This window comes from Megalobrama amblycephala, linkage group LG7 (assembly GCF_018812025.1).
Source record: "Megalobrama amblycephala isolate DHTTF-2021 linkage group LG7, ASM1881202v1, whole genome shotgun sequence".
In the NCBI taxonomy this organism is placed as follows: domain Eukaryota; kingdom Metazoa; phylum Chordata; class Actinopteri; order Cypriniformes; family Xenocyprididae; genus Megalobrama; species Megalobrama amblycephala.
This window is the reverse complement of record NC_063050.1, coordinates 45,135,501-45,160,581: the sequence shown is the minus strand read 5'-3', so window position 1 is coordinate 45,160,581 and position 25,081 is coordinate 45,135,501. Positions and strand designations below refer to the sequence as shown.

At 36.7% G+C, this 25,081-nt stretch overlaps 1 protein-coding gene across 5 annotated transcripts in view; it reads left to right on the top strand.

Annotated features, from left to right (window-relative positions):
• The window catches only part of lrba (LPS responsive beige-like anchor protein), a 270,378-nt gene that overhangs the window by 54,480 nt on the left and 190,817 nt on the right, over nucleotides 1–25,081 (top strand). For all 5 annotated transcript variants that reach the window (XM_048197706.1, XM_048197710.1, XM_048197707.1 and 2 more), the window contains exons 8-22: nucleotides 642–788; nucleotides 2,412–2,609; nucleotides 4,536–4,669; nucleotides 5,617–5,725; nucleotides 6,696–6,848; nucleotides 6,977–7,145; nucleotides 7,872–7,951; nucleotides 8,050–8,112; nucleotides 8,607–8,704; nucleotides 10,026–10,118; nucleotides 10,778–10,886; nucleotides 11,940–12,021; nucleotides 15,029–15,152; nucleotides 15,814–16,006; nucleotides 23,704–25,023. In XM_048197706.1, the coding sequence (XP_048053663.1) occupies nucleotides 642–788; nucleotides 2,412–2,609; nucleotides 4,536–4,669; nucleotides 5,617–5,725; nucleotides 6,696–6,848; nucleotides 6,977–7,145; nucleotides 7,872–7,951; nucleotides 8,050–8,112; nucleotides 8,607–8,704; nucleotides 10,026–10,118; nucleotides 10,778–10,886; nucleotides 11,940–12,021; nucleotides 15,029–15,152; nucleotides 15,814–16,006; nucleotides 23,704–25,023 (3,072 nt within the window). The remainder of the gene's footprint in view (nucleotides 1–641; nucleotides 789–2,411; nucleotides 2,610–4,535; nucleotides 4,670–5,616; nucleotides 5,726–6,695; nucleotides 6,849–6,976; nucleotides 7,146–7,871; nucleotides 7,952–8,049; nucleotides 8,113–8,606; nucleotides 8,705–10,025; nucleotides 10,119–10,777; nucleotides 10,887–11,939; nucleotides 12,022–15,028; nucleotides 15,153–15,813; nucleotides 16,007–23,703; nucleotides 25,024–25,081) is intronic.

Below are 25,081 nucleotides of genomic sequence, written 5' to 3'. Positions count from 1 at the left end.
AGTTAAGCTTGAGGCCCTGCTTTTTTCTCCAGTAGTGTTTCAGTTCAAAGCTTGTCAAATATTTTGGCAGCTACGAACCCCAAAATACCCACAAACTTCAAAAGATGAAGCAAAGCGGCCTGCATTTGTTAAACTTAAAAGTCCATTTTATATTCAAGCTGCTTTGACAGCTGAACAATAGCAAAAGCAAACATTTTTAAATACATTTGATGAGATTAAATGTGATTATTCAGCCATGTATTATTCTTTTTATATACAGTGAGTTCCAGAATCTGAAAAGTCTTCTATTTTTCATTAACATTCCATGATCAGCATAATAATTTGATTGCAATGTTTGCCCAGTGTGCATTACACACAGGCTTTTCTTTTGAAATTATATATCAGAGATGGACATTATTACACTGAAACTGCACTGCTCAAGATGATGTCAGAGTGATATAGTCACTTTCGCAGCAAGTTGTTTGTTTCTTATGTTGATTCACATGGGCTAATAAAATGATGCTGATATGGTTTTCTCTTATGCATGTGGACATACTAACACACTCAGTGCTGTATCTATAATACACTTACAAAATTGTGATGAATTAAAATAAATAAATAAACGGAACTAAGCAAACTTTATTTCCTCCTGTTTTTCACAGACATTCGACAAGTGTTTTCTGGGCTCATCGGAGACAGCAGACGCTAACCGTGTGTTCTGTGGTCAGATGGGGGCAGTGTATCTGTTCAGTGAAGCTCTCAGTGCTGCTCAGATATTAGCCATCTATCAGCTGGGGCCTGGCTACAAGGTAAATCCTTTTTAATGCCCAAATAAGCATAACATTATGACCACTGACAGGTGAAGTGAATACCACTGATTATCTCTTCATCATGGCACCTGGTAGTGGGTGGGATATATTAGGCAGCAAGTGAACATTTTGTCCTCAACGTTGATGTGTTAGAAGCAGGAAAAATGGGCAAGCTAAGGATTTGAGCGAGTTTGTCAAGAGCCAAATTGTGATGGCTAGACAACTGGGTCAGAGCATCTCCAAAACTGCAGCTCTTGTGGGGTGTTCCCTGTCAGCAGTGGTCAGTATCTATCAAAAGTGGTCCAAGGAAGGAACAGTGGTGAACCAGCGACAGGGTCATGGGCGGCCAAGGCTCATTGATGCACGTGGGGAGCGAAGGCTGGCCCATGTGTTCCGATCCAACAGGTGAGCTACTGTAGCTCAAATTGCTCAAGGAGTTAATGCTGGTTCTGGTAGAAAGTTGTCTGAATACATACTTTTGTTGCGCATGGGGCTGCATAGCCGCAGATCAGTCAGGGTGCCCATGATGACTCCTGTCCATTGGCAAAAGCACCAACAGTGGGCACGTGAGCATCAGAACTGGACCGCGGAGCAATGAAAGAAGGTGGCCTGGTCTGATGAATCATGTTTTCTTTTACATCATGTGGATGGCCGGGTGCTTGTGTGTCACTTACCTGGGGAACACATGGCACCAGGATGCACTATGGGAAGAAGGTAAGCCGGCAGGGGCAGTGTGATGATTTCGGCAATGTTCTGCTGGGAAACCTTGGGTCCTGCCATCCATGTGGATGTTACTTTGACACCACCTACCTAAGCGTTGTTGCAGACCATGTACACCCTTTCATGGAAACGGTATTCCCTGGTGGCTGTGGCCTCTTTCAGCAGGATGATGCACCCTGCCACAAAGCAAAAATGTTTCAGGAATGGTTTGAGGAGCACAACAAGTTTGAGGTGTTGACTTGGCCTCCAAATTCCCCAGATCTAAATCCAATCGAGCATCTGTGGGATGTGTTAAATAAACAAGTCTATTCCATGGAGGCCCACCTCACAACTTACAGGACTTAAAGGATCTGCTGCTAACATCTTGGTGCCAGATACCACAGCACACCTTCAGGGGTCTAGAGGAATCCATGCCTCGATGGGTCAGGGCTCTTCTGGCATAAATACAATACACCAACACAATATTAGGAAGGTGGTCATAATGTTATGCCTGATCAGTGTACATATTATTTTAAATTTTAAATTATTACATTTAAATAATTAGGCAATCATTTAATTTCAAAATCTTTTAAATAAAGTGTGTGCTAAGCGTATTAGTTTTTGCGGTGGTCTCAGAATTGATATTGAGAGTCATATATTCCACTAGATGAATACTAGTTGAATGCTAGATGTCATTTGAACCAAGATTTTTCAATTTGCTCTTCAATTATATGAAAATTGACTGGAAAACATCGGGCAGCTTTATCATTCATATCATCTCTCAGTCTGTCTGTTGTACTTAAACACTTATGCTTTCATCAAGTGCTCCGATGAAGCAGATTTCATTTCATGCTTTTCACACTCACTTGAGAATGTGCATATGTAGCTCTGCTTTAAGCATCTCTCTCTCTCTGATTGATCCAGGGCACTTTTAAGCACAAGGCAGAGAGTGACCTGCTGTTTGCAGAACATCACAAGATGCTGCTGTATGATGGAAAGCTGTCTGCCAGTATCGCCTTCACCTATAATCCCCGGGCCACTGATGCTCAGCTGTGTCTGGAGTCCTCCCCCAAGGACAATGCCTCCATCTTTGTGCACTCACCACACGCCCTCATGCTGCAGGTATGCTCTTTCTCTTTGTCTCTTTATCACACCTGGTTCACCAGCCCCGCACAGCTGCCTGAAGAGACCTGCCCTGCCAGGTGGACTGCTGTCTGTGGGCGAATGAATCTAGCTCATCACCATTCGTTAACATAATTAACAATATGATCATTTTATCATCTCGCTCAGCAAAATACGGCCCACACCTGTGCTGCTTCCAGCGCACTATGAGTTCTAAAATCACTTAATCTAATCTGGTCTTCATTGTTATCAAGGGAGGCTACCAGCTTTTAATGTTCATTTATTTATAAAATATCTAGCTATAAAATATCCATTTTTGACTTCAGAACAATAAGGGTGGCCTGAAAAAAATTATATAATTTTAACAATATTCTAAACAATTACTTTAATTAAAGCTGCAGTCCGTAACTATTTTTTTGGTTAAAAATGATCCAAAACCAATTTTTGAGCAAGTACATAACCAGCCAGTGTTCAAAACTATCTCCTTACCTTTGCCGATTTACAACGGTAAGCTTGTAATAATGTTTTCTAATAAGAGCGATACTGGTGAGTTTCCGCGGGAAATTTGAGCATGCAGCCTTTCGTCTTTACGTCATTACATCACATCTGTTTACATAAAGGAGGAGTCCCAGCTAGTAGGCTATATGGCATGTGGAGGATGCTGCATCATTTATAGCCTTTTCTCACAGCAGCTGCAATAATTAAACTTGGCGGATTGTAATCCAGAAGGGTCCAAATGATAATCATCAATGACAACTGGAGATTCTCTCATAGTCTAAAGCAAAAGACTTCGGACTGCGGAGTGGCTACAGATATTGAAATCTACAGCTAACGCTTATGCACACTAGATACACATAGTCACGCAATGCTGTTGTTGTTAACATTAACAATTTGAGAACAATTATAACAATAATAATAATTTGCACGGTTTGACGTGATCTGAGCTAAGCGATCATTAGATTTAATCACCATTGGCGATTTATTGTAATGCTTTTTTTCCTCAGTTGGTCAGAACAAAAGTGGCAGACATGTTACTTACTTTTTCAGATGACATTTTCCGGTGAAAATTGTTATTTTGGTCATACTTCCAAGATGTAGAATCTGTGATTCTGAAGTACAGTATCCACACTGGTGTGGTGACTGACAGCAAACATTAAATTCATTCGTGCTGAGGAGCCGTGCCGATGCACAACCCATGTAAAGATGATAATTCCGCTAATAACTGCAATTGCAGGTTTCAAACAGAGATGGCGACAAAGAGGCAAAACTTACAGACTGCAGCTTTAATAATAAAGTGATTATTTGAAATTCATTCAGTAATAAATTAATAATTTTTTAAAATAAATCAATAAATTATTGCTATTTTTATTAATCATAATTTGAATTATTATTGTGTACAAGTGTTACAAGTGTTGCAGGACAAGTACAAATCTAAACTGAAAAATCATTGCTGTCAAGCCCTGGACTTGATAATGTAATAATAGGATAAATTCTATAAAATGAACAAAAGCAGCAATAATTTAGCTTGATTCTCAGATTTTTCAGTTCATAAAGGCTTCTTTAGTTCCGATGGCATCTTCACATGCTGAACAGATGAAGTAGTTTTCTCTCTGACAATGATTTTATGGATGTGCCATTATGTGCCATCTGGGAGAGAACGAGTCTGATTAGAGGCACATTAAGAAGGACCTCACAGCTGTCTTTCTGTGTTTAATTATATCCCCTCCTTCCCCCTCTTCATCAAGCATACATAGCACAGATTTAGGAAATAACCTTCACATTCAGGAATAGTTGTTGCAGAGCAATAGGAAGGTTACATTTATATGAATTGTTTTGAATGGAGAGTCTCGGTGTTAAACAACATAATGGCATAATACAAATTAAAATTACAAAACAAATCTAACATCAAGCCTTTCTGTGTCTCAGGATGTTAAAGCTGTGGTGACACACTCGGTCCAGAGTGCCATCCATTCTATAGGAGGAGTTCAGGTCCTTTTCCCCCTGTTTGCACAGCTGGATTTCCTCCAGCACAGCGGTGACGAGCTGGACACCTCCGTTTGGTGAGAACACATCAACTCTGCCTGGGGGCGGAATGAAAATTAGTAAAGGGAATCTCAGTGGGAAAAAAAGATTGAGCTCTTCCCAGTTTTAGCCTGGCCAGGAAAAACTGAAAATTAAGTTAATGTTTTCTCTCCTAGAGTTGTTAAATCCAGTAGACACACAATGGCAGCTTTTTTTTTTTTTTTTTTTTTTTTTATATACATGTTTTCTCATGGTACACAAACCATTAGTCTGTTTTAGGCTCTAGGGTTTGGCACTCAAGGGGCCAGTGCTCAGTGTTATTTAATGTTATTTTTGTGTATTGCTCATGTAAAAGCAATACTTCGATAAAACGAATGCGATTAAACTCATAATCGTAGTAACCATAATCACATTAAACTAGGTGGTGTACACCTATTTTTTGCGTAATAAACAGGCATGTAAACACCTTAATTACATAATTACTGCTCTGAACAAAAAGTTTGCATGTGCTCGGATGTGCACTGATGCCGTGTGTTGTTCACACATCTTCATCAATGAACTCTTACAAATCGCTAAACTCTGTCAACAAAACTAGCTGCGCAGTCTCTTCTCTGTATCTTCATCCAAATGGCGTGAAGAGCACGACGGCAGCGTAGGCAAACCTGACAAAGCTATGTTCATCACAGTACGTCCATAAAAATGTATTTTGAATTTGATGTGAGTAGATTAAAACAATGGCCGATAACATACACACTGTATGACTATCTGAGAGTGGTATAACCATACTTATTATTGAATAATCAGAATAATGAAAATTGCATGTAAACTGGAGTGAAGATTTCTGCTCATTACTGTGATTAAGACTTTACTTTATTATTGGTGCACATGTAAACGTAGTCAATGAGTATATGTTATCCGACTTTTTGTTGTTAGTTATGTTGTCTTTCTCTACTGAATCTCATCTGTCATTTTGTTTTTTTGTCAGTTGCACACTACTGTCGTTTGTGATGGAGCTGTTGAAGGGCTCTGTAGCTATGCAAGAGCAGGTGCTGTCCTGCAAGGGCTTTCTCGTCATCGGTTACTCACTGGAGAAGGTGAGTGATGAACATGAATATCACTTTGTGCATTGAGTATGTGGAACGTGCATCCAAAGGCACTTTGATCAATGATCTTTTATGAATTAAAAAGTTTAAATCTTGCAAATGTTAAACAAAAAGAGGAGAAAACTGTCTTCTTTAATGTTTGAAGTAAGCTTATATTCTTAAAATGGATATGAGGGAGTCATATAAAAAACAAAAAACATACTAGCATATGCCTGCAGAAGTTGCTGGGTAACACAGAAAGAAAAAAAAAAGTAGAATGCTTAAGAATATACCATACCCAACTGAATGTCACAAGATCATATGTTTTAAAACCAACAGAAACACTTTAAGTGCCCAAAACCTGTCCTTTGCCTTTATATATGCACCCTGTTTTTTTGTTTGTTTTGAAAGTCTTTCTCTCCTTTACTCTGTACACACTCACTTTTTTCTTGTCCGCTAACTTGTTACTTATACCTCAGCATACAGTAAAATTCCTTGACACTGAAGGTCTCATCTGACATCACGACCACAGTAATCTTTAAAAAAATAAAAAAGGAATACATGCGAGACTAAAACAGATTTAGTTTGTATCTGAAGGCCTTAAAATGTGCAAATGTTCAAATTTTTTGGAATGTTCAAGTTGTTTTTGAAAGTCTAAAATGATTTGCGAATCATTGATTTGGAATGATGGGGCGGCATCCCTACTGTATAGCGGACAATTTAAATTGAGTCATGTAACTTTTTTATGTTTGGATGACTACATTTTAGTTTGATGAATAGGCTGCAATGTCAAGCAAGTAATTTTAGAACTAATATATTTTGTTATAATAACATTAATTGTATTATAAGTTGCTTTAGAATATAAGTCACAGCAGGTTTCTGATAAAAAAAATGCAATTTATATCCTTATTTTTTTTTTATGACCAAGTTTATTAACTTAGATTTATTAATATTTGATTTCATGTTTGTATTTTCTTCTCAGTCTTCCAAAGTACATGTGACACGATCTGTGCTGGACATCGTCCTCGCCTTCGCCCGTTACCTTAGCAACCTTCCTACTGGTGTTTTACTCTTGAAACAGCTGTGTGATCACGTCCTCTTCAACCCTGCCATCTGGATTCATGCCCCAGCTAAGGTATCTTATACAGACATTTACATAAACTGGTGCTGTTGCATCATGCTAGATCAATAGTTTACCAATTCTTTGTTTTCTAAAATGTGACTTTTCATGGTTGCTTGAAACTGATCTGCTGCCCCCAACAGGTACAGCTGGTTCTCTACACCTACCTGGCCACAGAATTCATTAGCACCGTTAATATCTACAATGCCATCCGCAGAGTTGGAACTGTATTGCAGGTCATGCACACACTCAAGTATTTCTACTGGGTTGTAAACCCACTGGACCGCAGCGGAATTACGCCCAAGGGTCTCGGTAAGAGAGCAAAACTAAACCAACTTCTCAGCACATGCTGAGACTAGTGAATAAGGGTCCAAAAATGTCCATGTGTAGCTACAATGGTGTCCAAAAGTTTGAGAATAATAATGTTTATATTTTTCACATTAAATACTGTTTATATTTCTTACAAATTCTATTTTCAGCATAATAGTTTGAATTAAGTGTTTTTTTTTTTTTTTTTTCAGGTTTAAATGACATTTTAATTTTTTTTGTGGTCTCAAACTTTTGAGCGCTGCTATATAAAGTATCAATATACATTCATTTTATTACTTTCATTTGATGAAATAGAGTCTCATCTAAAGACAATCTTTAATTGTATTGGTTTTGGTTTTAAAACACACTGTTATTGTAAATGTCCTGTCTTGATAATGCAGTGTTTGCACTAAAGATGCTGTGGGAAAACATCCCATCCCACAAAAACAGAGCAGTTTGTCTTTCAGTGTGTTTTCTGTGTAATTTACCACCTCTTCTTCACTTGTCTCATTCAAATCCCATTCAACAAAATCAAGGTTACATTAAATGAATGAAATATTATCTTCCTTTTGTTTACACCAAGTTATAAAGGAAATCATCTAAAATGGAGGTTCTAAACAGATTTTTTTTAGTATTATCACCAACTGCATAGGCCTGTTGAATATTAAATCTGATTTGATATTACATTACCTTTTGTTTAGTTGATATCCTGTATCTGTTTGTGTTCAGATGGGCCGCGACCCAATCAAAAGGAGATCCACTCTCTCCGAGCATTCCTGCTGCTGTTTGTCAAACAGCTTATCATGAAGGTACAGTAGAGAGGTCATAACATAAATACAATCTGAAATAATCAACTTCATCATGAGGGGTGCAGTACAGGTAATGCTTGTGTGTCCTGTGAATGTAGGATCATGGCGTAAAGGAAGACGAACTGCAGAGTATTCTGAACTACCTGCTCACAATGCATGAGGTACATTAATGCACCTTTCAAACGGTCCTCAATACATCACAATCTTTTAAACCAGTATCAGCTGTCTGACCACATTCAGTTATGTGACTAAATCAATGCAAATTACTTTTTTGTTAGACTTCACATTCTGTGGTGTAACTGCCACCAGATGGCGCTTGGTCCCCACCGCTGTATCTCTTGTGCATAACAGTAAACTGCAGTTTACCATTGTGCCACTTCGCACAATATACTCTTTTATTATATATAAGATGTTTGCTTTTTGCAGAAAGTGCAATTTACGCCCAATAATTCCCTGTCATAGATGCATATGTATATGTAATGAATTCTAAGTTAATGCAGACAGAGCTTGCAGTATATTAACTAGACAGTAACCTACAATGTACGATCCCCTACTTCTATAATCATCATAGATCATTTTTTTTCAAGTGTGTCTTGAATGACCCCTGTCTCTGACATGTTATGCTTATTTATTGTTTTTTTTTTTTTTTTTCCAGGATGATAATCTGATGGATGTTCTCCAGCTTCTGGTGGCACTGATGTCTGAGCATCCTGGCTCAATGGTTCAAGCCTTTGATCAGCGGAATGGAATACGGTGAGAACTGTGGTTGCCCCTTGCAACTCGACATTTACATCCTTTAACCTACATTTTTATTAAAAACTATAAATGAAACTGAAAAAAAAAACCTGACAGATGAATTTGAATTACATAATTTCTCTGTGGAATAATGGGAGGCCACAATTCCTCATTCTTAGCAGAGACATCTGAGTCCTGCTCAACAAAACCTATAAAAACACTTTCATAGGTTCATCTGATACCTATTCCGCTGTACTGAGCACTCATACAGGCTACTAAAATGGAGGCATTTACATTTCCAAAGCCTTTATAGACATGCTAGTTCCACTGACAGCCATGGGGTTAAATGTGCACGCTAGCGGGGGGGCATCTGGACAGCTCGTCACGATAAAACAGAGGGCCTCACTTTCATTTTAGATCTGACAACCTCATTCAAATCACACTTCCATCAGATCCTACTCCAGAAGGACATACCGGTAGGCAGATTCATTTTAATATGTAGACAGTGTAATAGTCTCGGTTACATATGAATGTACACATCAGCTCTCGTGAGATTTGTGTACACACCAGACTGTGTCGCTGATAATTCTTTTTTTTTTTTTTTGTCAGAAAGAAAAACTGAAAACTGTTAAACAAAAACCGTTTCAACACCATATTTAAAGCCGGGCACACATTTAATGACTAGCTAAAACATTCGAAGACTGAGCTCAACATACAGCGATTGTTTCCTGCGACTGAAGCAGATTTATATACTTACACATGGAATTTGAACACCGACTGTAATCGCGGACTGAACGCAACTGGCTCTGAATGGACGCGTTTGAGCGCGATCAGTCATAAGTATCAATTTACATTCATAATCGGCCTTACAATCGTTAAATGTGTGCCCGGCTTAAGCCTGACTCTGATTGTACATGCATTTTAAATTTAGATAAAATATGTTTGTTTTGAACTCAATCTGTTTATTTTAATTTCGGTAAATTATTTTATAATTATTTTATTTTATTTTAATCTTTCTCTCTTACATTTATTATGGTTGCACTTTATTTTACAGTACGTGCACTTATGTGTACTTGCAGTGTACTTACCTAAGAAAGTGCTGGTTAATATGAGGTAACTACATAGGTTAAGGTTAGGTTTTAGGGGTAGGTTCAGGGTTAGTACCTAGTTATCACCCAGTTATTGTAATAATAATTGTAATAAGTACATAGTATGTAATGTACATGGGAAAACATGACTGTAAAATTAAGTGCTACCTTTACTATGCATACATTTTGTTTATCTGTTTCCTGGCAACAATTTTTATTTTAACACTTTTTCTCTTCTGTGAATATCACAGGGTCATCTTTAAGCTGCTCGCATCCAAAAGTGAAGGGATTCGTGTGCAGGCACTCAAAGTCTTGGGCTACTTTCTCAAATATTTGTCACCAAAGTAAGTAACTTCTTTATTATTTGGAATCTAGGCTTGTAATAATACTGTTAATCATATCAGTAACAATAACACGTTAACCCTGTTTTTAATATGTGATACATATACATGATTCACTCTGACTGTTTATTTTACAAAATGAGTCTGTAGTGGCTGGTATAGCTATAAATATTTAGCAGAAATAAGCTTCCAGCATACCATCAAGTGAGTTGAAGGCTGATTTTTTTTTTTCTTTTTTCTTTTCTTAAAATGAACGATTTAAAATAAGCAACTAGGTCTTTTCCCAGAGTGAATTCAACTAGGTTATTTTGATAACAAATTACCCTCACTCCACTATTAATTCATGCAGCATGGAAATATTTATGCACTAATGTAGTCAAAGTCTGTAATTGTGCCTGAGTATTTTTCCAAATGCAGTTTCTGTGGTGTTTGATAGATAAAGCTCACTTTCATTTATAATCCCATTTGCTTTATGTGAGTTTCCCCCAGAAGGAATCTGACCGCCAAGTGTTTTTAAAATAGATGCAGCTTCATTCCGTGACTACGGAGATATTTTTCAGAATCACTGGGCTACAGTTATGCCCTGTTGGGGTCCGGGCTGTATTTGAAGAAGTTTATAGCGTGGGGTTTGGTGCTGACGTTTTGGATGCCGTGTGTTTCAGGACAAAGTCAGAGGTCATGCTGGCTCACGGCCTGTTCTCTCTCCTCACTGAACGATTGATGCTCCACTCGAACCAGTTCACAGTCACAACATACAACGTGCTCTTTGAGGTCAGTCTCCTACATCGATACCATTTTTTTAATGGCTGCTTATAGCATGTTGATATTGACCATAGTATTATGCAAATGTCAGCCACCCTGTTACATTTTTCGGTCAGAGCATGCCAGACACAGTCAAATCTTTCCCTCTCTCTTTTGTGCTAAAAAACAGTTTAAATGACTTTAATTTAAGATTTGTAGCAGTAGCCAACAATACATTGTATGGGTCAAGATTATCGATTTTTCTTTTATGCCAAAAATCATTAGGATATTAAGTGAAGATCATGTTTGATGAAGATATTTTGTAAATTTCCTACCTAACTTTAAAGGCAATTTTTTTATTTTATTTTTTTTTAATATTTTGATTTTTTTTTTTTTTTTGCACCTTCAGATTCCAGATTTTCAAATAGTTGTATCTCGGCCATATTGTCCTATCATAACAAACCGTACATCAATGGAAAGCTTATTCATTCAGCTTTTCAAAAATTTGATTTCAGAAATTTAAAAAAAATGACACTTATGACACTTTGTGGTCCAGTGTCACATAAATACAAATACATGCAGTTTTACATTTGAATCAACATATCCAACAACCTCCCTCTCCTTAACCCTTTAACATCCACAAATGACAAATTATTTGCAAATTAACGCTCTAATGCTCACGTCTTTTTCCTTGGTGCATTTTTTAACATATTTTTAAGGTGCCACATTCTCTAATGGCTGACGGCACAGAGTTCCAGTATTTAACTGCTTTAACTGACAAATCTGACCTGGCATGTTGTTGACCTATATTTAATATAACACTCACCGCTAGTTGCTGACCTATTCATCATTTAGCAGATTTATTTACTTTTTCATGGATTTTCTGAAGTTGTTTTTTGTCATGAGCTTGGATGTTTATGAGTTGTTTTTATTCTATATTTGCACAAATGTATCACCAAAAATGATGTTGAAATCCAAATTAAAACAAATGTTTTTGACTTGAATGCAGTTGTCACCTGATCGCTGTGAATTTTTTTTTGTGCTGTACTGTCTGTCAGTGACTAACCAGAACATTCTCACTAGATTCTTACGGAGCAGATCTGTACTCAGGTCATCCACAAACAGCACCCAGACCCTGACTCCACTGTGAAGATTCAAAACCCACGTAAGTTCATATCAAACACACCAGTGATTAAATCAATGCATATTAATTAGCTGTTTATAGATTAAATAGACACATTTTTACTTAAAAAATAAAATCATTTTTTGTATCAAATAAAAGTAATATAGTCATTTTTATTTATTTAAGGAAGTTTCTTTTCAGCCACATAGTTATAAAATAACACAATTATAAAATATTTTTTTTTCTACATTTTTCTTTATTAACATTCACATTTGTGACCCTGGACCACAAAACCAGTCATAAGTCACACGGGTATATTTGTAGCAATAGCCAACAATACATTGTATGGGTCAAAATTATCGATATTTTGTATGCCAAATATCAGTAGGATATTAAGTAAAGATCATGTTCCATGAAGATATTTTGTAAATTTCCTACCGTAAATATATATAAAAAAATATTTTTGTGAGTGGATGTGTGTTGCTAAGGACTTCATTTAGACAACTTTAAAGGTGATTTTTTTTTTTTTTTTGCACTCTCAGATTCCAGATTTTTAAATACTTGTATCTCAGCTAAATATTGTCCGACCCTAACAAACCATACATCAAAGCTTATTTATTCAGCTTTCAGATGATGTATAAATCTCAATTTTAAAAAAATTACCCTTATGACTGGTCCAGGCCAGGGTCACATTTATTTACAGTACGTCCAGGTTGTGCTGTGGTTTTTACCTGCATTTCTTAGAGAAATCTCAAATTAAAAATGTTATGCAGAAATAAATATATAATATATAATAAATATTGTTTAGTATATATTATTTATTATTATTAAATATTATTTACTTACATGCAACACAGAAATCAATATTTACAGTAATCACCACATTCAGAGATACAGTAGGGGTCAACATAATGCTAACGTATTCTACACCACCCCTCTCGTGTGTCTGGAAAATGTCCGTACATGAAGGACATCAAGATCACAAGCAAAACCTGCCTCCTATTGTAAAATGACTTAAATCTGCTTATTTTTACTCATGATTTACAATAATAGAATTAAGCGAGTTTCATTACATATTTTTGTGCCAGCTGCGGTGCAAATCAAACAGTGACTGGTTTTTCCTTGCATCTAATGGTGAAGTGTACAGTTACCTCAGACAAATGGAGCTCATTTGATGGTCACCATTACTCAGATGATAAACACATTAAAAAGTAATTAACTTCTCACTGTAGCTATGGAGTTTTCGCTGCAACGGTTTCATTCGCAACCAGCTAGTTTCTCAATATTAGATGGCTGAATTCTTTCTTATAATGAGATTCCTTATTTTCCAGCCTCAGTTTATGCTCAATTTTGCATGAGTCTCCTTTAAATCCAGTACAGGCTTAGGCAGCAATCAGATGGTCTGGTTTTAATGTAAAAAGTGAAACTAATATTGTATACTGATCCATATCGAGCCTTTCCCTAATGAAGCTTAATTCTGAGGTACTGACGGCAGCTGATTAGAGCTGTATTTACATGGACATGTGACCATGTACACAAACCACTTGCCACTCAGAAGAATGACAGTGAATCACAGATCCTGGGTCGGTTCTAGAGCATTCAGACGGAGATGGTAAAGCAACAGAGTCTGATTCAAGGCCATCTCATAGATGTTCAGAGAGCGAGTTTCAGCTTTCTTCTGTGTCTCCTTGATTTGATCTGTGTTGAAGCCTCTAAATGGCTCTGATTGCAGTCTTTAGCAATGTCAGACTCAATCAAACAAACCGAGGAAGCAAAAGTTTCTCTTAAGTTAAACTCTGGGACAAACCAGGACCAAATGGTGATTGGAGAGCGAAAAAAACAGAAAAGTGCAGAGATACATGCAAAGGTAATTTTCTACTGGTAAGGTTCAGTGACTCTAATTTGAGTGAGTAAGGCGTAGAAACAACACAATTCTGCTGGAACGAGTGAGAGCATTGGTTACAGATGCTGTCGTGCTCTAAACTCCCAGTGACAGCTGAAACTTGAGCTGCTCTTCTCAACTTAATGCATGCTGACATTGTCTAGATAATTCATCTAAACAACCAATCTTTCCAGTTTAAGCTAACGCTCAGTTCCAGGAAGCCACGACTTTAGCTGCTGAGTTTAGACAATACTGACCTTATGATGTAGAGCATACTTTTACTCCCTTCACAATATCTGTGAGTTATGTTCTCACTATATGCAAAAGTGTGGGCAAATATGAACATATGTCTGTTTTATTAAAGGGGTGCAATTTTTTAAAATGTATAATAACTATTAGCATTTAGCCAGTAAGATTTTTTTTTTAATGTTCTTAAAAGAAGTCTCTTATGTTCACCAAGAATTTATTTGATCAAAAATACAGTAAAAACAGTAATATGGTGAAATAATTTTTACGAATTAAAACGTTATTTAAAAAATAAATATATATAAAATATATATATATAAAAATGTAATTTATTCCTGTGAATTTTCAGCAGTCATTACTCCAGTCTTCAGTCACAAGAACTTTTAGAAATCATTCTGATATGTTGATTTGGTGCTCAAGAAACATTTCTTATTATTATAAATGTTAAAATACTTAATATTTTTGTGGATACATGTTTTTCATAGAATAGAAAGTTCAGCATTTATTTGAAATAGAAATCTTTTGAAACATTGAAAATGTCTTTTATTGTCACTTTTGATCAATTTAATGCATCCTTGCTGAATAAAATGATTCATTTAAAATAAAATAAAAAATCTTACTGACCCCAAAACTTTAAATGGTAGTGTACATTTATTCATTTAAATATGTTATATCTTTTTGTGCAGCTGTATAACAGTATGTTTGGACATGCTGTTTACTATGTTTTCCATGTAAATTTTACACCATTTAAGGTGTATTTGATAACTAGAAAAAATAAAATCAACAAAATCTTTAATCAAAATTATAGTGTGTAAAAACTATAAAAGCTTTATTTTAAAAACTAGGCATTCAGATACAGTGTGAAATAGTACATTCATGTGCATTAAAGTCAGATTTTTTTTTTTTTCTTCTCCCCATCAGAGATCCTAAAAGTGATAGCTGCTCTTTTAAAGAATGCTCCTCCAGGAGCAGAAAGCATGGAAGTACGGCGTATCTTTCTCTCGGACATGATCAAACTCTTCAACAACAGCCGAGAGAACCGCAGGTGGGGACCGTTGAAACACACACATACACACACAGTTGTTTTTGTGAATTGTGGGGACATTCCATAGGCGTAATGGTTTTTATACTGTACAAACCGTATTTTCTATCGCCCTACACTACCCCACCCCTAAACCTACCCATCACAGAAAACTGTGCACATTTTACTTTCTCAAAAAAAAACTCATTCTGTATGATTTATAAGCCTTTTGAAAAATGGGGACATGGGGTAATGCCCTCTCCTTGTAATACCTATGTTATACCCATGTCATTATACAAATTTGTGTCCTGATATGTCACAAAAACGGGCACACACACACTCTTACACGCACGCACGCATGCACACACACACGCACACACACACATTACTTGGATATCTAAATTAGGACACACATTGACTTCTGTTTTTTTTAAATACAACTAATTTCATTAATTACAAATTAACATTTGTGCTAATCCAGAATTTTTTATTTTAATTTTAAATTTGTATTTTTTTGAGCATTATTTTACCTTTGCCTTTGAGTATACTTCTGGAGACAGTTTTGTTCCAAAAATATTTTTGAGTACACAGACACACACAAACACAAACAATGTGTTTATTGTCATAAATTTTTTTTCTGAAATGAGTACAGTTTTTTTTTTTACGCACTCATTCTTTTCTGTAGGAGTCTGTTGCAGTGCTCGGTGTGGCAGGAGTGGATGCTGTCTCTGTGCTTTATTAACCCCAAGAACAGTGAGGAGCAGAAGATCACAGAGATGGTGTACGCCATCTTTCGCATCCTTCTTTATCACGCCATTAAGTACGAGTGGGGCGGCTGGCGCGTGTGGGTGGACACGCTCTCCATCACACACTCCAAGGTCAGGACCCAAATGCACACACAAAACGACACATGGATGAATGTATGGGGTACACGTTAATTGCAGTCATGAGTATTCACACAAATTAACAAACCTTGGCAGTGATTTATACAACACGGAAAAGAATTTATCTTTAAAAATATTTCCCTAATTTCATTTAATCAAAGAGACACAATTTTGCACTTCTGAGCTTATTTGAGTTGCCATTGAGTTCCTAAAGCATGTCTTTCGTTCTTAATGACACCTGCAGTGTTTTACTGGGATTTGTTCACTAATGGCTAAAAATAATGTATTTTATTATTAGAATCATCATCATTATTATTATTATTATTATTACCAAACAATAGCTAATAGTACCCATTAACATAAATTTCTTCAAATTTCATGTACACTACAGGTTAAAAGATTTTTTTCTATGTTTTTGAAGGATGTACATTAAAACAGTAATGCTGTGAAGTATTATTATAATTTAAAGAAACTGTTTTCTATTTTAATAGATTTTAAAATGTAATTTATTCCTGTGATGGCAAAGCTGAATTTTCAGCATCATTACTCCAGTATTCAGTGTCACATAATCCTTCAGAAATCATTCAAGGATTGATGAATAGAAAGTTAAAGGTTGTAACAATTTTTTCATAACAATCTTTACTATCAATTTTGATCAATTGAATGCACCCTTGTGGGAAAATAGTATTCATTTATTTAATAATAATAATAATAAAAAAATCTTACTAACCCTAAACTTTTGAATGGTAGTGTACAAATTGTAACAGATAGTATGCCATGTAATATGCTATATAACAAAAATATTTGAATATAAACAAAGATATCATAATATTGGTTGCTTGGTGATAGCGTAGTGTTCCGTATGCCTTTAATCCAGAAAACATGCGGACATCAAATTAAAATGGAACCAAAAGTTTGCTTCCTCGTTCCAAAAGTGCTTTTCTATTTCTGGTGTCTTTTGCCATCACTCTGTCTCTCTTCCTTTCTTCAACACTGACTGTACTCTTGCATTTGGTTCCTTCTCTCATTGCCTCTTTCTCTCCTGCGCTAAGGCTCTCTGCCTTAGCATTAATCCACTGGCTTCTCACTGCAGAAACCTGACTGTTATTGCACTCTATAATCAACTAGACTTCTCAGATTAGAATCTGTATTTCCCTCCACTGCCAACCCCTCTGTTCATACTTTTATTTACAGATTGAATTGCCTTCTTAATGTTTTTGAAAGCTCTCAGTTTTCTGAGCTTTCTAGCTTTAGAAATGTCTATTTTAAGATGCTCTATTGATATTGTAATATGGACAAGGTTCCAAGCGTAGTGAAGTCATTTGGTGTCAGACTGTGGTTTTGGGCACCAGCTTCTGGCACTCCTCCATTTATACACTCTGCTTGTGTTCTTGTCACTGGCCACTTGGGGGCGCAGCTGTGCCATATAGTGAGATGTGTAGGAATAAGGATATCTGTAGTGCTCAGAGTGCTTATTCATCCGAATATGCAGCCTTATTATAGCCTCAGATTCACTTCAAGTGTGTCATTTCTGTGGTACTAGTGTTACCAAATGAAATCACAACAATAAAGGTTGTTTTCAAACAGGTTTCCCAAACACTTCATGTCTTCCATTAGATGGACAAACAGCCGCGACGGACTTAGGCCGGGGATGCTACTGTATGTCAGGGTGGTCAGAATGCTCAAATAAACATCTTGAAATGTGTGTCTTGATGGCACCGCAGAGCCGCAGTGGTTAAAGGGAATTTTCAGGGAAATCAATATGAGTAAATTGTACAAAATAAACTATAAATAATAGAGGCCCAAAGCAGGGCCCGCAGGTTAAAATATGCCCGTGATCCGTTTGCTTTATTTTTGCATTGAAATGTAGAGAATATAAGTGAATTTAATTAAAAATACATATATTTTAATAAAATAAAGTTATAGTTTTAGCTCATCATAGTAAAACGTTTGGGCACCTCTGCTATAAATGATTAATTGCCAGATGTTATTACGCACTCATAATTGAGATTGAGGTAATTTTATTTATTAATGTTTTTATTGCAAATGATACATTTTAACTGAGAAAGATGCACACACACAGAAAATAAAAACATTATTATTTAAGACATTATTTATGATATTTCATAAAAATGCGTGATGTTCAAATTGGTTGCTTAAATTTCTCATAATTGTTTTAGTAATATATTTTGCAAATTACAACTCCTCTATCTGTAATTTATTCATTTCATATAAAACAGTCCTAAACAAATAGGTTAATTACCTTTATGTTTATTCATTTCAGCCGTTTTATCCATAATGACATACAAATGAGAATAATACCAGTGGAAGTGATTAATTCAAGGGGAAAGAAAAAAATAACAGAAGTTGTGCTACCGGACCTAATTCAAAAGTATGATGAAATGCAGATACAAATTATTATGATGATAATGATAGTAATGCATGTAGAGATACCTCTTAAAAATAAACATTACAATAAAGTTTATTCTTCTCACTCACACCCCGCAGTTAATTGTCACATACATGATACACAGTAAAATAAAATGTAATCTGTGGGTGGATTTAGCAGCATAAAAGGATTGCAGCATGCAGACATGTTTTATTTGAATCTGCTTGCATTCCTAAAGTAGCTCACTGCTGAGGCAAGTGCACACAAATTGATCATTCCCCTTCCTATGGGTCAAGCCTCTAATTGCTTTTTTGCGCTATAATTGCACAAGATTAATGCAGGTAAGGTCCTGTTCTGTTTACACCGTCTCTGCTCTGATCTAAAAACAGAAAAGGGGGTCGTGCGTATAAACTGGAAAGGTGCAGCAGTGCAGAGCTAGAGAGATACGTGCATCTGCTGAGGGGAAAAAAAAAAAAAAAAACTAAAGAAACTCAATTGCAATTTTATTGTCCGGTGTGATAGATTTCCTGCCAACTCTGGAGTAGGAGAGCTGTTTGTCACTGTAGCTCTCCCTTTCAGCTGCAGGGGCTGGCTGACTCTGTGTGTGTGTGTGTGTGTGTGTGTGTGTGTGTGTGTGTGTGTGTGTGAGTGTGAGTGCGGGGGAGAGAGAGAGAGACATTGTGTGTGAAATAGAAATTGTGCGTGTTTGCATATTAGAAATTTATATGTGAATCTATGCATGGTTTTTAGGTTATAGTATACAAGGTCTCTGGATCCCCATGTTTGAACACATTTAATATTCATCTCAAATGGCCTTGGCAATCATTAGAACAAGTCCTCATAAATTCAACCAGTCTTTTGGGAACCCCCTGGTAAATAAATACATGCTCTTGGGCAGACATATATTTAGACAAGTATGTAAAGTTTTTTTCTTTCTTTCACAATTCAATTGTATTTCCAGCTCACTATAGAATGCCGGCCGTCATTGAGTAAACGTAATATGACATGAACATTTATATTTATAAGTTTGAGTTCACAAACACACACACACACACACACACACACACACACACACACACACACACACACACACACACACACACACACACACACACACACACACACACACACTTATTCTGTGACAAATTTACATTATGTGATTTTTTTTGTACATTTTGGGACTTTTTATTTAGAAAACAAAAAGGTTCTGTCTACAAAATCAAATGGAAGCAAAAACTGTTCTCAAAACTGTTCAGAATGTACAGTAGATACCTTATAATTCCAAGGGGACGACATGTTGCTTTTTATCTTTTTTTTTTCATCTTTTTTTACCTTAGTTTTTATATTTTTTAAATCTTAGGTGATCTACTTAAAACATACTCTTAAAAGAAACACTTTAGCAAGTGTGCTGTTATCTGATCGTTGCTTGATTGCGTTTTACCAAGCATGTGCGTGTCAAAGGAGATGAAGTCTCCTCTCCAGCCAGCTCATTGTAGGCAGACAGATGTTTCTGCAGATGGGCCTGCTGACACCACAGCTTACCCAAGGTGCCCCTGTCCCAGCACTGCACATAAATGAGACTCAGCTCCACACAGTTACTGTAGGGACAGTTTTCTGTTGGAAGTGATCACCTTGTGAAAGACTTGGTGCCCTTCATGTTTTCGTAGTCAGCACTCTTCTGTTCCACTGTAAGGAACATCTTAATAGCTGAAGGAGATGTTGTAATGCTCCTGAAAAAGTGTCTGCTCCCCTGGAGCCTTTAGTTTCTTTCTAGAATGCCTAGAATGAGAGTTCTGTGACGTTCTCTGGGGCATCACACTATGCTTTTGTGTTCTCCAAGAGAAGGAGAAAGTGTCCTGGAGAAAGGTCATCAGTTGGTTACAATGCATTTATTTCTCGAATTTTTGGAGTACAGCACATTATTGCAGCATCTCCAAATTTTGTTTACAAAACTCTGTAAAGAATAAAGCAATAATCCTGAAACACATTGTATTTTGAAGTAAATAATGAAATAAAGAATATTTATACCTTAAAAATTAGGATTCATATAATACCATGATGGAACACTGTATTTTGTAGTTAACTTGACCTATACCGCATGCCTCTATTAATGTTCCTCCCGCATTTTTGGGTTCTTGCAAGTAAAGACACTTATAATATATTTTATAGTAAGACTTCTTATCCTCCTTATACCCTGCAGCTATATATGACAAACAAATTTTCATCAAATTAATTTTTTAATTAACTGCTATGAATACATAAATTAGAGTGTAGTAGAGCTATAATATAATATAATATAATATAATATAATATAATATAATATAATATAATATAATATAATATAATATAATATAATATAATATAATATAATTGTCTACTCCTTCAATTTTGACATTACCAGGAGTTTATTTCCTAAACTTTCTTAACACTAAAATACTGTTAGCCATCAAGAAAATGATTTAAAAACAAAATCGTTTGTCTTATTGATAATAGTGAGATTCTGGGCCTGATGGAGATGTTGGAAGGAATGACCTGGCTAAGAACGTCAAGGCTATTCTGTGTTGTCATGAAGTTGCTTATCGTGCTGGACAACAGCAATACTATGGATTTAGAAGACAATGGATTCCAGTATTGGGACATTGCTTGTAAAGATAGAGGCATGCCTGCAGCCAATCTGTATTGAATAAACTCATAGGCTGGCAAGCAAACTGGCTTTAGGACATGGATAACATTGACTGTTTAAAGACATTGACATTGATAAACCATTCACTTTCTTGACATTCATTTTGCAGGCTTATCGTACCATCACACAAGCAAAGTTTAAATAATTTTTTGAGGTAGTGTTTTATGACCGACCTGATTGTTTTATTTAGCGATCTTAATGTCAAAGATGATCATCCTTTTCCTCCTAGTATTTTTGTAAAATAACATTGTTTTAGTTCATTTTTTTCTTGTTGTAAGAATAAGCATAGTGAGAGAAATGGTAAAAAATAATTCATATAATTTTATAAATTCATATAAATGAATTTATAAAAAAAATTATGCTAATGGATCAAGATAAAATGCACATACAGTCTTGGTACATTATGCAGTTTTGCTTCTCGGGTACTTTTTTAATATTGTTCTAACTGGGAAAACAAGAGAGCCATTCTGCTTGTCTGTCTTTCTTGAGTCTTTCTCTGTGTACCTTTATTCAACACTCATGCAGACAGCTGTGAGAGTATCGAAGGGGGAAAAAAGAAAACTACAGTAACGGTGTCTTTTGGACAGAAGAGAAGGGATTCAGTCTGCTGACCACATTGATTTTTGCAGGAATGGAATCGCATTTAGCTAATCCAATTAGAGCATTCTCAGGGTCCCTATTTCCCCTTTGTTTTGCGGTTACTCACTATCTATTGATCTAAATGGGGCTCCCTACTGGCCCTACTGTGAGAGTCTGTGGCCGACTGCTCCCTGCTGATCTAAGATCAGTGATTTTAGCACTGTTACGGTCTGTTGCTGAGCTTGCAGTCTGATTGCTGCAAGTTCAGCTGGATCATCACCGTCTGATGCTGGATGAATCTTCCCTTATAGACTTAAGGATTGAGTATGCACATGTATGTATTTATTCAAGCTTTCACGTTTAGGATTTTTTTAAAGGTAAAGTGCAAATTTGATTAAATAGAAATTCAATTAATTATTGATTTTTGTCTACCCTAGACATTTTTGTAGTATTGTAAAATGCTGTCTTCTACTTTATTACTTAAGGATTTACTCTTACAGGTTAAGTCCAGTTTTTAGTATATAGAAATAAAATGAATTATTGATATTTTTCTAACAGGCCATTTGAAAATAGATTAGCATTAAGTTGTAGATTTGGCAACCAGACACCCTGGTCATACAAAGCTTGCCGTCACATTATGAAGCCTGCACTGTATTCTTAGATGAATTGTAGCTTTTCCCATGCCCCACGTCTAAAGAGCTGACCGGATTTAAATTAGATCAGATTAAAACTGATGTCTAGCCCACCCGGTGGCATACAGACTACATTTCAAAACCACATTTCTATAGTTACCCCCTTTCCAGAGTAACTTTATCTCCATAACACACCAAGGGCTCACATGTACTGAATGCCGGTTATAGTAAGGTAAGTAATGCTTTTCGCATGACGTAATACTTTATTGGTAAGATATGCATTGTAGCAGGCTGCCAGACAATGAGGTGCTTTAGTGTACACATGAAGATTTTTTTAAACATTTAACAGCGTATAGTATACTTACTGATTCTTGAAGATAATGCCTAACAGGATAATATGGGGCCTCATGTGTAGCTTTTAAACCCTTAGTGGTTTACATAAGTTTTAACTTTCATTTTTCAAATCCTTAAATGCTTCGCAGGCCTTCCAGATATGTTTGGCCATTTATACCATGCACATTCCTTTATTTGGTATCCAGTCACAAAGGAGGGCAACATTTTCCTGAAAATACAGCGTGTGGATTTAATAGCTAAATGTTAAATGCTGAACTGAGCCCAAACTAGTGATCTTGCTATTCTAAAGAAGAGAGTCAGGAGAGAAAGAAAACTAGCAATGCATTTCAGAGCTGTCCGTTCCGAGCAAACAGCCATGGATTACCAGTCAGACCACATAGAAGATTAATGGCCAGGCTTGTAGCAGGCTAATTTAGAACAATAACGGCCAATTAATTACGTATAATAAGGCTTTCTTGCCTAAATGCAAATGCCGGCATTGGTGCAGAAGCTGCAAGTTGTTTCTCATTTCCCCAGTGGTGTGTTTGACTTTCTGTCTGTTGTGTTTGTTTGATAAATTGAGGTGTGTTTTGGTGTGTTCAGACTGTATTTCTGCAGATGCTGTGCACTGACTGCTGCTAATTGCAGTCCTAAACACACATGACTATCTCTCTTTTCTACTGTCCTGATCAGGCTAGTAGTTCAGATTTTTACCTGCCCTATTGACATATTTTCTGGCCTTGATGGGGGAAAAAAAATAATAAAAGATGTTGTCATTCTTAATTAAGTGCCAGAACCAGAATTATTTTTTAAAAATATAAATATTTAGATTTTTTACAGGACAAATGAATAACAAATAACATATTTAAAGATTAATAACCTTGAAAGGTTTATAATTTGCAGTAATAATTATTAATAACCTATAATGTTTATCTACATACATGACACTTGAGAGACATAAATGAAAAAACACGACATGTTCTCCTGATCCTAGTGTAATGTATACAAAGGCATCACAGAAGTACTTAAAATAAATTAACATTCCTCCAAACACTCTTACTGTTTGTTTCATCAGGTCACCTTTGAGCAACACAAAGAGAATCTGGCCCGCATGTTTCTTGAGTACCAGCGGATGGGTTCTGAGGGAGGATCTGAAAGCAGAATCAGAACAATCTCTGGCGCAGAAGACTCTCAGTTCCTTGCCTCGGCCAATGGTGAGCTGCAAGCAGAAGAGACCGCTCCATCAACTGTAATTGAGCTACGCGTGGAGGAGCAGGTCAACGATCAGCCTAGAGACAGTGAGGATATGCGGACCCAGATCCCTGTTACAGTGTCCAACATTCTGGCCAGAGATGAGGAAGAAAGTCAGGCAGACACCGTTGCCACCTCACCAGAGACAGAGGAAGGGAATAAAGATGAACAGGACACTTTGAGAGAACCAGAAAAGGATAATGAAATGAAAAATATGGAAGACAATCAAATGGAGGCTAATATGGATGGAGAACCTGAGAGAGTGGAAAGAGTTGAGGCTGACATCACGATGACTGAAGGTAGAGTTGAAGAGAAGGAGAAATTGGATCTGAGTGTAACAGATGATGCTGACAGTACACAGACTGCAAACGACAAGGATGCCAAAGCTGAAACTGAAGCTGTGAAGATGTCAGATGAAGATGATGGTAAAACAAGCAATACTGAAACTGAACTAAATACTCAGGTACAAGATACAGAGAAAGGACCTGGAGATTCTTCTCCTGAAGCTGTAAAGGAAGCCAAAGTGGAAGAAACCACTGATGCTTCTTCTGAAATTTCGGCCCAACAGGAGACTAGCATGACTGATGCCTCAGACATGAATGAAGATAGCCCTGATGTTTCCTCAGTCAGCAACTTTGTGAAGGTCAGTGATGATAGCACAGAGGAGTCCTCATTTGTTTCAGCTACAGCTGGTGAGACGGATGACCATGGTGTTGAAAAGGAAGACGATGGAAAGGAGAAAGAAGATAAGCTGGAAACTGAAAAAGATGAGAAGCCAATGGAAAATGAGAAGGCAGAGGAAACCAAGGATACACCGGCTCCCATGGTGGAGGTTGATTTAAACCAAAGCACCTCCGCCGATGAGACCAAGCTTGACACAGAGGCTACAGAGGGTCATCGTGCTGTTGAGGCAGAACAAGCAGCAGAAGTACTTCCTCCAGATGTAGCCGTCACGTCTACGGCAGAGGTTAGCCCTAGCACTGAGAGTATTTCACAGGATCCAGGAGCTAACCAAGACACTCTGAAGGCAGCAGGAACTGAGAGCTCAGCGACTAAAACCAAAGAGATTAAAATTGCTAGGCTGGATGTGTCAAGTGTGGCTTCAGACACAGAGAGACTAGAGCTGAAGCACACCTCGACAACAGTAAGTTTTGCAATTTAAAAAAACAGAGGAACATGACCCAGGTTGATACTTAGAGTAA